Source organism: Plectropomus leopardus, chromosome 2 (genome assembly GCF_026936395.1).
Source record: "Plectropomus leopardus strain MGB_pleo_1.0 chromosome 2, ASM2693639v1, whole genome shotgun sequence".
Lineage (NCBI taxonomy): Eukaryota > Metazoa > Chordata > Actinopteri > Perciformes > Serranidae > Plectropomus > Plectropomus leopardus.
Window position 1 is genome coordinate 13,188,313 of NC_142177.1, and position 16,873 is coordinate 13,205,185.

Sequence of the window (16,873 nt, forward strand, 5' to 3'; positions counted from 1 at the left end):
TGATTTTTGTGAGCTTTCTTTGCAGGCAGGTGATTGTTAGGGCAAGTGGGAACACCTGAGAGTGTGCAGGTTATTTAAGTCTGTGTGCAGATGGTAGTTCAGTCTCCTGCCTCCACTATGTGACTGCATTTCCCTTCCCCTCTCTGGTTTGATTATGTTGCCTTAGTTCGATTTTGCTCTTTCGCTTTACAAAACCCAGACACATTTTTTATTCATGCACCACACGCATGTCTGACACCATTGACTTCCATACTAATTTAGTTAATAATTTAGATTCTAGTCTGGTTTAGTCTGAAGTATATTTTGTTCAACTTTGCCATTGTGTGTCTCAGTTTTGATATGGCCATTTGAGCCAGGTCATAACAAAAATCATTGCATTTGTGCTTTCAGTTGCACACATTTTATCCAACAAGGTCAAAGTTTGTGAGAAGACATTTAGACAGGTTGAAACATTACAACAAAACAAAAAGACATGTGTAACAACTCTTTTAATTGAAGCACTGAAAAAATATTAAAAAATAGTACATAGTACTCAAAATACTAAGCCTCACTTCAGATCACAGTATGTATTCTGTTAAAAGTTTTGCAAGCAGAGATTTGATCAGCATCAATGAGTACAAAGCGTTCACATTTAAATATTTATGGCTCTGAATAAAAACAGGTATAATTGGAGCATTCAGGAATATATAGTGAGATTCTAAAGTATTTGAACTGATGAGCATTTTATCTTCTAAACACTGTGCAAAGGTGGGAGCATTCGTATTTGCAGTTCTGACAAAATAACAGTACTGCCGTCTAATACATTTTCAGGATTACAGGGCTTTATTTTCCAATGATGACATTTCTGTAGCCCTTGACATGACACAACTTGTTGCTGTCGAAGTCGACCACCAGCTTTCTTAGCCCAGAATGGGTGGGAGTGAAGTATATTTTCACCTTGGCATCTTCCCCTGGTCCCACTGAGGAGTCCAGCCTGTAACATAAATATTTAAATATTGAAGTTTGAGACACACATTAGGAGGGCTTTATCTCAGTCCTCTGATTGCATAAATATTTAGACAATTGATTACCACTGACATATTGTAGGACTCATGTGAGCTTTGACTATTTATGGAGATGATAAAGAAAGGAGCTGCAGTGTTTGAACTCAACAAAGTACCATTTTTTTTTCATATACCAGAGCTTTGGCTGAACAACAGCATTGACCGTGAAAATGCATCATGCAGTCAGAATTAAAGGAACTGATTGGCTACTCCTTACTTTACTCGCTTAATGAGATCACAGTATATAAATAAACTCTTAGAGATTATTGTTGAGCAAAAACAAACTAGCTCAGTGATATTTCATTAAGTGCATTCTGTTTTAACCTTGTGGCTGCACCAGTAAACCCCTGTACTACTTTTTTTCACAAGTGGGCTCCTGTCCTGACTAAACAGGGGTGCATCCAGCCAGACATCTGGATGACCGTGGCAACAAATTATAAAACAAAATAAAACATATCTCACAGTCTGGAAGTCAAACATTTCCATGGCACTCATTTGATGATTTTTAAAAGGCCAAAATAAGCCCACATTGGAGGGAACATGTTCAAATAATTTTGTTACAGTGTCTAATTTATGTCAAGTATTTTGGTAATCTGTGTGAGTACAGAGTAATGATTTCTAGATGAATAACTCATATTACCTCTCAGAGATGACGCGTCCCGCCGTGAGGTTGGCCCCCTCGATGCTGAAGCAGCAGTTCTCCAGCGACTCTGGCAGAGGGTTTTTGAGGGTGATCTCTGCAGCCAGCTTCCGATTCTCCTTTGGTTCACCCAGGATCTGCAGAACACAGTCACATCTAGCTGTTAGTTAATTGAAAGTCTCACACTTGAGTACAATACACTTTTATTTACACCAAGCTTTGTTTATAATTAATAATACAATCTCAGATCCTATTAATAGATGTTAGACTGCCTGAAAGGCTAGAGAGGTTCGGAGTCTCACTTGGCTTTATTGGGAGATACAGCTGCGTGTCATAGCAGTGGAATGAGAGCTTATATCTATGTATCATGTGGCAAAGGGGGAGCATATAAATACACACTGTGGGAACATGTGTTGTCGTTCCAACATTGCAGTCGCATACTGATATAACCAAGGTATGGGAGAACTTGTTTGGTATGGCTGATACTAAGCTTTAAACATCACCATCAGATGGCCCATAACATAGTTTTAGTGATTTCCTTGACAGATTTTTTTTAATTTTCATGTTAACATTTCTAATTACTAATTTTCAGGGCTTGTTTTGACTTTGAATTTACATTTTAAGATCCAGTATGTAAGATTTCAGGGAAAAGTTTGTTTTCTTTCATGAAAATTCACCTGAAAATAGTTGTGTTTTGTTTTTTTTTACCTGAGAATGAGCTGTTAATATCTACATAGGGAGCAGGTTTTTGTCCACCATGTGTTACAGCACTATGTTTCTACAACAGCACAGAAGGGACAAACTTAACACTGGCTCTAGATAGGGCCATTCATTTTGGCCACTATAGTTAGCAACGACTTCGCAATGGGTTAAACTGTGTTGGAGAAATGCTGACATGACTGAAATTGCTTTATCCAGTGTATTTACCAGTTTTAATAACCTTGTTCATTTATTTTGGAGTGGAAGAGACCTCTGCAGATAATCCAGCTCACATTTAAAACCTCTTGGACAATTGACACTGGAGTAATCACAACTAGGTGTTCATGCTTGGCACAAGGGAGAAGTTGTAGCAATCTGCTGTCCTCACTACAAAATGGTTCCAAATCATATGAATGCTACACACTGCTCCTTTAATTCAAAATGACAATGTTATTTTTTGGCATTATTAATGACAGTTTGTCCCAAGTCTGTATCTCTAGTTGCAGGACATAATACTCACTCTGACTTTGATTTCAGGATTGTCCAGCACAATGTTTCTCACTGCCAGTGTTGCATCTCCAGTGGAGTAGTCCACCAACAGAGCCGCCAGGCGGATTAAGTTGTCCTCAGTGATTGCGCCTCCATATTTAGAGTAGTTCAGCCTAAGTGGAACTCGCCTCTCTAGATGAACAAATACAATATATTTAAAAAAAAAAACAAAAACAAAACAGCTATAAAGCAATCTGTGAACACCATATGGTGATTTCTCTCACCTCCTCCTGGTGAGAGTTCAACATTGAGCAGGTCTTTAAAACCACAATTTTCTCCCAGCAACCCGTTGTAAGAAACGGCGCAGGATCCAAACACCAGGCGGCACTTTTTCTCACTTTGTGTGTTGTTTGTGACCACAGCAAACACATCGAAGTCACAACCCTTCCTCATGTCTGATGTGACCTTGATAGTGAGATGTAGGCCCTCATTTTCCTGCTGCTGGAGCAGCTTGTTTTGATGGTTGGCCTTCTCAAAAGTCTGCCGCTCTTCATCAGAGCCTGGAAACATAAAATAAAAGGGGAAAAAAACAACTGAAGAACAAAAGTTCAAATTTGACTTTTGACAAATAGCAAATTTCTATATAATTAACACAATGAATTACCTTTATGCAATGGAGCAAGTCTTACCTTCTTAAACTACATTAAGCGCAACACAAATACTGACAGGGAATGAAAGAATAGACACAGCAGGTGACCTTGTTGTAACCTGCTGGCATGCAGAGGAGCTCTGTATATAGTTAAGGTCATGTTTTATGGTGTCTTATAATAACACACACTATTTATGGTGATGACCAACTCTACTGATGCTCAGTTAGATGTTCAGTGCTCTCTACCTTCAGGGTACTTGTAGAGATGAGTGATGTCCTCTCTGGCGTCACTGCCCACACGCTTTGTGCTGATCTTCTGGCCCACCAGTGTAGTGCTGGTGACTTTTGATGTACTGTTGTCTTTTTTCTTCATGGTGGTGATGACATCAGCATTGACTTCAGCAAAGACAAATGGGGCATCATACTTGAATGTGAGGTCGCCTTCCTTAATAGCCCTAACAGGGATGGGGCCACAGCAGTACACTCCTTAAGGAAGCAAGAAAAGGCAGAAACAAACATGACTGTGAAGATTTGTTTCAATCAAAAATTAGCATTGTGGGTTCATTAACGCAGCGTGTTTGTTACCTTCACTTTTCTCCTGGGGTGTGGGGTCACTGGCCTGCCAGCCATTAAAATCAGATTTAAAGTCTGGCCTGGTCATCCAGCTCTCCACCCAGCAGTGATAATTCCTGCAGACACAAACACACCATCAGCTTGATTCCTATACTTGACACTCTTTCTGTTTTGGCAGTTTAATAGAGACATCTGATTAGTGCACCTGTTCCAATGTCTTTACCAAAACCACAGTAAACTGGTTGAATTTAGTTTTGTCACAACTAAACTTCTACTGATTGTGTCTGCTCCGAAGAAAATAGTTCCATTGCAAACATAATGGTCACATCTTAGTCAATAATTGAATCAGTATTCCAAACCACAGTAAAATAAATGCATCTGATTTTTTTTTTGATGAAACTATATTCTTCAGAATATGTAATACTACCACATTCCAAGTACACTGGTACTACACAATCCTTTCTACTGCTGTATGACAAATGTAAAATGTATGAGTTCTTACCAGATCATTTCTTTAGACTGAATGAGCTCTCCATTTTCGTTGACTAAGCGGTGAATCACCAGGTCACCGTTGCTGTCGTGGGCTGACAGGTAGTTGGTGACGACTCGGCAGGGGATGCCAAGGGCCCTGGAAACTAACAGGGTATAATAATAACTTACGTGAAAATTGCAATACCAAGAGGAGGAGCAAGATGTATACTGTAACTATGTGGTTACATATATGGTGTTATGCTGTGTCTGTTTGAGACAAATCAAGTGTGTTTTCCAGTGATAGGCCACCAGGCTCCACCACGCCCTATCTTACTTGAACAGGCCACTGCAGCAAACACCCAGCACTGTCCATAGCGAACAGGCTGACAGGCTTGTGTGTCCCAGTTGCGCAGAATCTCCACACTGCCCCTCCAGAACATGGGGCTGACACCTCCCTCATAGCCATCTGTCCATTTTCCCAGCAACACCCCTTTGTCGTCATTACAATTCACCTAACAGGAAAAAGAAGGGAGTGCTTTTGTATGGTTACTTTGAAATGACATAACTGGTATCACACATGAGCTCATCTATGCAAATTAAGACAGCAAAAAAGATGGAGATATCAGAATTTAACATGACTTACCATGGCACTAAGCACTCTGGAAACATAGATGGGATTTCTCCTCCCTGAGCAGTCTTTGCCAGGATTCCTCAGACATTTAGGATTCATGTCCAAAATCCTGAGACAGATGTCCAGGATTCCACTTTCAAACTGTGTTTAAAAAAAACAACTGCTGATCAGCTGTTTGTCACGGATACAAGTATCAAGGTGGAAAAATAATCAAAAGAGAGATCCAAGGTTAAAACGTCCTTTGCAAAAAAAAACCAAAACAAAAAAACAGAAAGCAAATTATATGTGTAACTCTGCCATGCTGTAGAGCTCAATAGCCATACTGTTAATGCACTGCTAATGCCAGACTAATCAAACCGTATTGAATATCAAAGACAAGGCTGAGAACAAAAACAGTCCTCTCACTTTATCAGACCCAGACTGTCCACTGTCAGATATAAATAACTCACTGTCTAATTTCACTGTCAAATGTTCATCAGTTATTGCCTGTTTGCAGTTATGCAACTCATCATAAATCACTTGATAAGTGAGCCTTTTCCTGTTATCAGAATATGCTTCAGACTCCTTCACCCGTCTGGCACAATGCTGGCTTGGTGGACTGTGGATGTAAGATGAAGTGCTGATGTTGGTACCTGGCCAAAATTCCAGGCAGTTGCTATTGGATGTTTGTAGCTGCCACGAAAGATGATTCCATCCTGAGATAGGACATACTCAGTTAAACCCTGCTCGTCGTCCATGTACACCGCATCTCCTGTTGCATAGAAACATCATATAACAATACAATGAATGACCTTCACAGCATTCTCATAAAAACTTAAAGTTTCACTTAACTTAAAGGAATAGTTTATCATTTTGTGAAACATGCTTATTAACTCTCTTGCCAAGAGTTAGATGAGAAGATCAATATCACTCTCATAAATGTGCATTCAATATTGAACTACAGCCAGAAGCTGGTTATGTGCGCTGAGTATAAAGTCAGAGACAGGCTCTTTGGCTCTGTCAGTCAGCCTACACCTGGACTGTAAGTTCACTATTTGCTGGTTGCCCGGCAAGCTCAAAGTCAGGCATGACAATCTATCAATATTTTATTAATACTGTGATATGAGACTATATAATGTCTTCGATTTTGGAAAATACCAAAGGAGTTTATAGTTTATAGTGGCTGCATAACAGTGAAGTGATGTAATTTTCTGAACTGACCAGACTGTTCTAGCTGTTTTATTATTTGCCTTTATTCATTGAGTCATTAATCCACATTATTAATGATTATTTATCAAAAATCATTGTGTAAATATTTTATGAAAGCACCAATAGTCAATTCTACAATATCATCACACTATCAAGTTATTTGACATCTTTCTTAAAATCTTTCTTAAAAAATGAATATTTGACTTTCTCCATATCACTTAACCCTAGCTAAAAGTTATAGTATTGACAAAATAATGATTTGTTCAGATCAAATGAACAAGATACAACAAGTTTATTAATTAACTTTTGAGATGCTGGTAGGTAGATTTTGTTACCCTCAGGCAGTGCCAGGGTAGCTTTTTGCTTCTGCTTCCATTCTTTATGTTGAGCTAAATTAATTGTTTTCTTGGTGTAGCATCATATTTGCCATAAAAATACAAGAGTGGTACAGTATAGATTGGCTGAAAAAAATAAAGAAAACACTAATCATATCTCTAAAAATGTTAAACTATATCTTAAAAATCAAACAATCATCATTTACCTAAACTATTACAATTCCTCTATATAATCTCTTTCACACTGCTGCTGAATAGCTTCTATCATAAGCCTACTCTGAAGTGAAACATGATCATCAAAGCACTTTGTAGCTGAAGATTGCTACACATGATCCACTAAACGACAGCTTGACATATGGTCTGTTTACCCACCTGGGCACCAGGGGTTAAAGAGCAGGATAAACTCAATCCGCGATCGCCCCAGGGTCAGGGTGTAGCGACCAATAGGTGCATCAGGGGCAGAGCAGATGCACAGAGCCACCATGTCCCCAGGGGGACTTGTCACAGCAGCACTCCAGCGGGAAGTGTCAATGTTGGCAGAGAGACCAAAGGAGGCCCTGGTGCCATACTGCTCAGACGGCTGAGGACCTGTGTGTAACAGACAATATGGTCAGAGCCCTGAGATTACATGAGGGAAAAAAGCCAAGAGAAACATTTGTGTCTGGGGCATTGAAATTCGCAGGGTTTATTTTCACAGTTTCCCAACCCTGCCTAAATTTAATTCAAACATCTCTGGAATCTTATCTCATGCATGGACAGCCTAACTGTGTAATGGCACATAATTATGAACAAAATTGTTTGGGACCCAAGTCTCCCTCAGTACAGATTTCAATTCTGGAAAGTTATATAAACTTAAAGGGACAGGTCATATCAGAATCCAAAATATATATTTTCCCTCCTACTTGAAGTTCTATTTAATAATCTAGATTGTTTTGGTGTGAGCTGCAGAGTTTTGGAGATATCAGCCATAGAGATGTCTGCCTTCTCTTCAGTGTGATGGAACTAAAAAGCACTCGGCTTGTGGTGTAAAGTCAACAGCAACGTGTGTTTTCAGAATTCAAGATCCAGTTTCTCAAGATAGTCCACAGACCTTGCTGTGAGCAGTTTCGTGTAGGAACTATTTTCTTTCTACTAAATATCTGCCAACCATATCAGCTCACATCTAACATAAGGAAGTGTGCATCTACTACTTGCTCAATTGGCACCACTGAGATAGCTAATGTTACATCTCAGCCAAGGAGGACGTCATTAATGTTTACATCTTGCGCTTTCACAAGAACAAGCTTCTCATACATGAGTAGATGCGTACCTCCTTCAGTGCAGTGATATGGTTGAAAGGTGTATTTTGGTAGAGAGAAAACAGTACCAACATTAAACTGCTCAAAACAAGGTTTATGGATCATCATAAGTAACCGGGTAATGATTTTTGGAAAGAGACGCTGCTGGTGTTGAGTTTTTTCTCTTTGTTTTTTGGCGCTTTGAGCACCACATGCCAAGTGCCATCTATTTCCATTATGCTCAAGAGAAGGCACACATCTCGACGGCCAATATCTCAAACACTCGACAACACTCACCAAAATAATCCAGATTGACAAATAGCACAACAGGTACAAGGAAAATAGGTCATTTTGATTCAGGGGTGATTGACCCTTTAGTCCAAACAGTCAATTCTTTCACATCCTCCACTCTATGAAGCCAGCTAAATCGACAGCAGGAGACTTCTTTCTCACTGGGTGGGATTGAGGGTCCAGTCCATAAAAACATTCTTGACTTTCAAAGTTTGATAATGTTATCTCTGACAAACCCTTTCCTGTTGGCACGCAACACTTCCTGTTTATACAGTTAGATTCATTGGCAAGTAACAGCTGTCTTATCACACACTTCATGAGAAGTTTATCCAAATATGAACTGAGGAGAAGAGACAAATGGTTTTATGTGTATATAGGGTATGCTGACCGCAAATATATGAGAATTCATTATCTGGGACTCCCAACAATAACAGTTAAGTCCATCAACACCCACAGAACAATAAGGGAAGAGCTGAGGTTAATAATGGAAAAAACAACAGAACATCTTACAGCTACTGTAAGTGTGCTCATTGTAAAAGCCAGTAGCAACATCACTGGAAACTGAACACCGGGGGAAAAAAAACTTCCACTTCCCTTCCATTAACATTGCGGCTCCTTTCCCTTATCATCTTTGAAAGTACAATAGGTAGCAAAGAAAATAACATCTGCAAAAACACACAGTAGGTTCCAGTGTGACCCTTACATCCTGTGTGAGAGGAAAGTGAAAGCTTTGGTCAATTACTTTTCTAAATGTTTTAATGCAGTCCAAATTACTAATGTTCTGCACTAAAAGTTACAGTATAACATAATAATTACTCATGGGAACATTGCATTTCGTATATTAACTCTAAAATTCTACAAATTTAAGAAAGATGTAAAAGTAAATAGAAAAAGAAAGAGTAGTACCTGTCTCTACGACACAGTCAAGAGAGCTGACTCCTGGCTGGTAGCTTCCAGAGCGAAGGTACAGGCTGATTGAGAACGGTTGGCCTCTCCTCACAATCAGACGGTCTATACCGTTGAGATCAGTGCGATGGTCCACGTTGTTGAACTCACACTCCAGGTTCCAGCGATCAATGTCCAAAGCTTAAAAAGAAAAATGGGCATTTAAAAAAAAAAAACAGAAACAACATACATGCAGAAAATTATCATCCTTATATTGGGTATTTCAATTAGTATCCTTTAAACATACCTGTACCTTGACAAAAATTTGTACTACATCTCTGTATTTAAAGTACAGCTTTATCTATGTTTTAAAGTATCAAAAGTAGATACACACTTTGATTTTTATAAGAATTCTCATAGTTTTTTAGAACAGATTCATAAAATGCAAATAGAAATTAAAGGGTATCTCTTCAAATTCATTTAAACGTGTAGAACATCTGCTTACGGCACTCTTTTAGCACTATTATAGGACCTTGTTTTCATTTAATGGGAGGATAGTGTACATGTTTATGTGATGCTGTAAATGCTACAACATGGTCTCAGTGAATGCATGTTGTAAAACTTCTGTTTATATATATATATTTGCAGCAGGCTTGTGGTAAATTAACCAGAAAACTGTTGTTAAACTGTTTAAACTGTGTTAATAAACTGACTCTTATAATAGCTGTACTTTCCCGAGGGACTGAAAAAAAGGTCAAATGTTTGCTTATGTGATCTTCAATGATATTACAAAATTAGTGGACTTTGGAATAAACCGGAGGACTACAGGACACTTGCAGTCATTTATGGTAACATCATTTAGTTTCACAGGGCTTACTGCATGGATTTAAACACAGACAGAGAGTCACTCCTTGTGTAGTGTGCAAACACACAACCACTCCTTCTCTCCGAGGTGTGTTGAGACTAAGAGAATCCCACCCTTTGATTTCCTGTTTATAGGAAAAGAAAGGGTCCTATATAATGCCTCCATGGTCCTCCTGCTCCATGACATGTTAGGGGGTTAACCTCTTCCCATAAATTATTCAAAGGTGTTAAGAAAAGTCCAGGAAATGAGGCGGCTGTGTCAAGGCTAGGCTAGACGTAGATAAACAAAGACTAAGCTGCAAAAACTCCCTGCTGTTTTACATGAGGTCTTTCATTCCTCAGTGTGTCTCATAGCTCTGATGTTTTACTGATCTTACGTCAGTTCCTAATTAAAGACATGTTAGAGTAACTAATTGAGGGCAAATGCCTAAAAGATGCAACACCACCTATTCAGCTGTAGTCTGAGGATTATCTGAATCTTGCTGCTCAGCCTGTGCATACTCTGCAGTCATTTAGCCCACATTTGATCTGTGCAAATATTAAAAGCATATTGGCATTGCTTTGTGCAAATGCTATTTAACAATTTATTCCGAACCGTCTGGCAAAAGAAATACATCACATGGCTCCAAGAAATACAAATTTTCTTCACTTTTTTCCTTTTAAAAAGTTTTACAGTACTCGCACCTCAAGAGAGTCCAATAAAACAGATCAGCAGCTTACAGAATGTGAAAACTATTACAGAAATCAATAACATATGACTGTCCGACACCTGTCAGAAACAACAGACTTAATGGTGCGATGCAGACTGGTGTCATGCTTTCTGTAGTAATTTGGGGGTCTTTTGGTGGCTACGTAATTGTTAAAAAAAAAAAAAAGCAAATGAAGTGTGATTTGGTCCCAAACCACAGTGCAACGGCATGTGTCGTTGAAGGTGAAGCAGCTGTGGTAAAGCAGATGGTATTCATGTGTGATGTAAATCCAAACTGATTACATTTTATTGAACTTGCATTTTTTTCTGTAGTGTTACATAACTTGCAGCAGCACAATGCTCTAATATGAAATGCAGAGGCAAAGATTCCACAGCACTGACCCTGCCGTCTTCACTAACCTTTACATACTGCACACGCCCACGCCTCAAACCCACTGTACCAACCATGGCCCACACTACACACAGACAGCCTGTCTCAGTAAGCAGCACTGAGTCCAGCATTTGCCTAATAAGGAAATTAAAACTAGATTGAACTGGTGTGAACTTGGTAGTCACTGGTACAGAAAACACCACTTTAATGCAATGAAAAAAAATCTGAAAAACTCCCTTCCGATGTGAAAGGAGTTTTCAGTCCTGCAGGTAACTGCTTTTTAAACTTCCCACAGCTGGAAAACAAGTGACACTGGTTTATATATATGCTGTTTATTCTACTTACAAACTCTGCAATGATGTAAGCTTTGCTCATATATTTGTTGGTAGCTGATCCAATGCACACCTTACTAACATCCTGCGACTATGAAGAGTAAATATACCAAATTTAAAGAAAGCTTTTTTTGTAATGACTGTTCCAGTGCACAGGTTAAGTGTAAAACGCATATTCTATAAGTGAAACTTGTGTTCATTTTCTACTATAAAATTGTCGTCCGATATTTTTGGCATGCTACACATTTTGCCTACACACACAGGTCAAAGACTTATATCAGTCTTTAGAGGTGGTTCTGTGTTAATCTGGAAGTTTGACCACTTTCTTGTTTGGAAGTTCTGAATGTCTTTACAAGGGCTTACAAATATGTGTAGGGTGGTGTGTGAGTGCCCGTAAAGAGGAGAAGCACAGTGACTGTCTGCACTCCAGCTGCTTCTTGGCTGCTATTATAAGGGTCCCAGGGCAACAATCATATGCTCAAACATGAGGGTGAAACATTTTTTAGATGCATTGGTCTTTTGATCTCCGATGATCGTGTGCTGGACACAGTTTCTCCTGCAGCTCTGAAAGCAGCAGGTACAGGGTGATGATATTTGCAGACTATGATAACTTTAAACTTATCACCTTAATTATTTTCAGATATGCTGTCTACAGCACGCTTAATGATAGCAGTGTCCTAGAGTTAGTGAAAGTGTGTCCTTCCTGGTCATTAACTCCTGAATGAGTGTCAAGACAACTGCACACATAGCATCAAAATACACTGACAGTGAGGAAGGCTTAAAGTTGCATTACCCCAAACAACCATATTAGGAAATAATGGAAGAAACCATAGCAGCAAAATCTTTTGGGAATTGAGTTAGGGAATAAAAATAGCCTACAAACAGATTATTACACCACCAATCAACATGTGAGTATTTTAAACAATTTATCTTGTTATAAACTACTACTAAATTATACTGGCAAATGAAAAAATAGTTTTTTCCACCTTTTAAGCCTAAATGTTACTGGCAATAAACAACAGGAGTGTTAAAAAAAATAAAAGCAGCCAGAGTAAAACTTACCTTGAGCCATAACTGCTGCTGTGTTCTTTGAGTAGTTTTCAATGAATGTCCTGCTCAGAGGGGAATAATTGTGTCTCCTCTCCGTTATCTCAGCGTTATTTGTAGTCCCCCTCCTGCTAGTCTGTCTGATGGTGGGCGTGACGCGACCCTTCACCAAACAGAGCGCGCCCCTTTCCGCGTGTGCTTACATGCACGCGATCTCACACACATGAAGTTTTAATCACTGCACAGCCTCCGGTGATTCATTAATGTTAGTACGTAAGAACGGTGACTTTTATGCTATTGCGTTGTTACCGTGGAATAATACACTCTCTGAGCTTTTGACCCCCCCCCCAAGAAAGAAGAAGGATATTGCAGGGTGCAGTGTCGTTTCTCCAATATTTTCATTATGAGACAAAATAAAACACATTGAGATAACATGGTAGTACGGGGGTTATGGAAAATATAGGCAGGTGACTATGGAGATTTGTTGGGAGCAGGAGGAACTGTTAAATTGTAGTTTCCCTGAGGTTTTAAACAGTGGTGCTGGCAGCATTTTTTTTCATTGGTATGGCCAGATGGGGCTACTTTTATCTTCGGGTGGTACAGAAAACCAAAAGCCATAACTGAATTTCAGGAATTTGATTATGCTGTTGAAATATGTGTCCCTGTGAGAGTTAAAGATTCACATATCCATATACTTTGATGTCTTATTTTACAGTTAATATTAGGCCAATAATTATCTAATGCGTATAGACTAATACTGATACAGTAAACACTTTGAGTTCCAAGATATGTGGATAAATAATGGGTTCTAAGGGTACCCACAAGTCTCCTTTTAACTTGAGAAAATTTGTTTCCACTAAGTATTTTGTTCCTTACAATCATCAGTCTTCAAATATAAGCTGTATATTTGTCTTTTTAAATACAGTAATGTGGGCATCCATTTACATTTCCCTGGTAAGACCAGTGAGAAGCCATTAGTTGTGTCAGGGTTGCAAGTTAAAAACTCAAATGAGCCATGTCGGACTTGGTGACATGTTTTTATTATCACAAACATGGGAGCTGTAGTTTATCTTGAGTGATAACTCACTAGCACATGCTAATTACAGTCCCAAGCGGATGCACTATTTACTCCTTTTTGAGTAATTTTTGTTGTAAACTTTAGCATTCATTGATGTTTTTCATTGATGTTTTTCATTTCTGCTATTGTTTTTAATCTCTGTTAGGCACTTTGTGTTACTCTTTGTATGAAAAGTGCCATACAAATAAAGATTTGATTGATTGATTCAGCTGTTATATGAAATAACTTTACTTATCTGACTGATCTAACATTTACATCCTCAGAACAAATGAACAGCATTCAGAAAACCCTCAATAGGAATGAACACACAGTTGGTTTTGATCTTTTAATGGCATTTATTGACATCTTATCTGCTTTAATCTTTCAGTCAACTCACCTGTCAGGTCAAAGGTGATGCATCACGGAGAAAATGTGCTCTGGTCCATGATGAGGTGAAGAGCAGGGTATGCACAGGTAAAAGTGCACAAAAGGAAAAGTTGCAAACAACTTCTGAAGTCACTGCTAGTGTCACTGTTTCTTCTTTGGCACAAAATGTAAAAAGCTTTCTACAGAATGCTTCTTGTGCTCAATATCAACTGTTTCCACTGTAAAATTTGTACCATTTATGCTCCAAAAGTAAAGTAGATAATACATTTCTAATTGTAACCATGTCAATAAAAGCAGAGGTTTCAGCCAGTGATATGGCTTACAGACTCTGGACAGAACGGATTTAACTGCAAACATGCATCTTGGCTCCAGAGTTGGGCATTACATCAGGAGAGTGAATTCAATGATTAACAGAAGTGAAACCAAAGCCAGAGCACTGTGCAAGCCCACACAGTGGAAATGACTGAGTGTCTTTGCCAAGGCGGGCTTGGGTACTTCAGAGAGACTGTTGAATGTATCGCCTGGATTCACCTCCAGATGTAACAATAAAAAGTTTCAAACTTGTACATCACTAATGGACTCCTGGGCCCCTGAGCTCACGGATGCAAAAGGTCCCGCCACCTCTCCAACATGAGAGTTAGACACAAAGACTTAAATTTTCTGTCTTTTTTTGTGTTTCTCTTGTTGGTTTGCCCGTTTCTGTAGTTATTTGGTGTCTGTTTCTAGTCCCATGTGGATTTTTTCATGTCTTTTTGTGGTAATTTGTGTCTGTTCCTGGTCAATATGTTAATTTGAGTAGTGTGTTGCAGGTAAAGACCAGAGGGGAACCTGGCCCTTTGCTTGGCAGGCCCGTTCACTAATCCATCCACGGTCGAAAAAATGTTCCATAAAATGGTTTGAGGGAAATCTTGTTTTTTTCAGATGCAGAAAAGTGTAGAAATTATGGCCTTTGACATACACGAAGTAACCTGGTAAGAGTAAGTCAGCATAATATTTCCTTTTAAATACTGTTGTTAGTAGTTATGCTACATGTCTGTGATTCAGTGAAATGTCAGTTGACACCTGCAGTGTTTCATTCTCTTCCCTTCACTTTCAAAATGTCAGTATTGTGGCAAAACCAAGTAATCCTCTAGATTTCATGTGGGAGGTTTCACCTAGATTTTTGTCTTCTATATGTGAAATACTCACAAAAAACTTGGACTGTATGATGGTCTGATTCAATTCCATTCAACTTTATTTGTAGAAAAATTTAAAACAGCTGCAGTTGACCAAAATGCTGAACAACATAATGTTTTGCTTTTTGCTTTTTATCAGGGAAAGCGATCTGCGGAACACATTACACCATAAACGTATGTATTACATTTGTATCAAATATTATTGCTCAGCCATATCAATGCCTGAATTAGTAATGGCACTATTTGGCAAATGCCCATAATAAACGCATATCAGCCACCAATATTTGAGTTTAGAAATTTGAATCTGACTGTAAGCATTTTCTATTAAGTGAAAACAGACAATTTTTTTAACCCGCGCCTCTTGTGTGTCCAAGTGGGATTATTGTTGTCGCTGCTACACTAAGATAACCAGATCAACTTCTGTTTATCTCAAAGCCTAACTAAAACAGTTTCCATACTTATTCCACTGTTCACCATTTCCTCTACAGGGAATAGTAACTCCAAAGAACTTATATTGATTCTCTTTGGTAACTAGAGCAACCGAAAGCTATCAGGGAAAACAAATGCGTTAACCTTTTCCTGTTGTGGTTGCGCAATGGTTGACACACCTTATTTGTGCCGCAAATCAAGCCCTCATTTTTACAGATCAGACCCTGTGGCAGAGGCTTATAGGGGACTTTTTTTAAATGCTGATGGCATCATTATTTTACAACTATTACATGCAAATGTGCAATCACCACTGATTCATAATGATGACCTAAGCAAAAAAAAAAAAAAACACCTATTTACACTTACAAAAATGTCAACATGCAAATAAAAACACAATTTAACATTCATCATTGTTTTGTATTTCAAAATGAAAGCCATACAAGTGTTACATATCTCCATACCAGTAACATATTAGTTTATACAAAACGGTTAATGAAAAGAAAGTACAGAGTGAATGTGTATTATTTTCAGAGGAAATAAGTCTGAATTAAAGTAATTAAATTTGATAAAACTGTACAAAAGAAAATACATGTAGGACATAAAAGTGGCATTGTCTCTGTGACACAGTTCTTCACGGATCTCCTTAAGATTTCATTAATCTCCTGGGATCAGGATGGGGCACATCAGGATTATTCAGCCGCATTCTTTTACTACTGTAAAGTTTAGCATTATGTTATAAATAGCAGGTATGATCCTTTACATAAGCTATGAAAGTAGACTGTGCACTATGCAAAGCCATGTCAGTTACACATTTAGAAATGTATCACAATTTAAGTACAGTACATTCACAGACATCTTGTGACCTATTCTTTTAGTGGTGAGATTAAAAAAACATTTATTTACAGAGTGGTAATGGATTTCAGTAACAGCTGGTATAAAAGGATGCTGTTTGATGCTGACACCAACAGACGACTTTTTTTGGGTTGCCTCCAAATCTGTAGAAAAAAAGGATATCTTTTAACTAACTTTTCCCCTCCACAGCACAACCATTCATCTTTAATATACACATAATAATTGTTCAAAAACTAGTCATATTATTTACATGTTGAAGAAAGATGGGCAATGTATAACACACTATACACTCACCTTGTACCGCATTGCAGGTCAAACCTCAGTGGATTTTCCAACAGTTGTGGTTTGAACCTGAAGCATTCATAAAACTCTATTAATTTAATTTAAATCAGAACAGAAAATTAATCATGAACATGAGAAAATCCACCTAGAATTAAGACATAAAAAGACTTTTGAGCATAAGGATGACAGAGATAGTTT

At 38.4% G+C, this 16,873-nt stretch overlaps 2 protein-coding genes across 2 annotated transcripts in view; both read right to left on the reverse strand.

The window, feature by feature from the left end:
- Positions 1-470: 470 nt before the first annotated feature.
- tgm2b (transglutaminase 2b) lies at positions 471-12,632 on the reverse strand. The gene is made up of 13 exons (XM_042511112.2): positions 12,509-12,632; positions 9,193-9,372; positions 7,091-7,306; positions 5,828-5,946; positions 5,208-5,336; positions 4,899-5,076; positions 4,596-4,728; positions 4,106-4,209; positions 3,767-4,006; positions 3,156-3,431; positions 2,903-3,063; positions 1,684-1,820; positions 471-973 (listed from the first exon to the last, which is right to left on the reverse strand). Exons 1-13 carry the CDS (start codon positions 12,516-12,518, stop codon positions 823-825), a joined length of 2,034 nt encoding a protein of 677 aa, XP_042367046.1. The 5' UTR covers positions 12,519-12,632; the 3' UTR covers positions 471-822.
- A 3,305-nt stretch (positions 12,633-15,937) lies between these two features.
- quob (quattro b) overlaps positions 15,938-16,873 on the reverse strand; it is a 34,368-nt gene continuing 33,432 nt past the window's right edge. Inside the window, exons 23-24 of the mRNA XM_042501439.2 lie at positions 16,688-16,744; positions 15,938-16,536 (exon numbers count right to left, since the gene is read on the reverse strand). Of these exons, the coding sequence (XP_042357373.2) occupies positions 16,706-16,744 (39 nt within the window). The 3' untranslated portion in view covers positions 15,938-16,536; positions 16,688-16,705. The remainder of the gene's footprint in view (positions 16,537-16,687; positions 16,745-16,873) is intronic.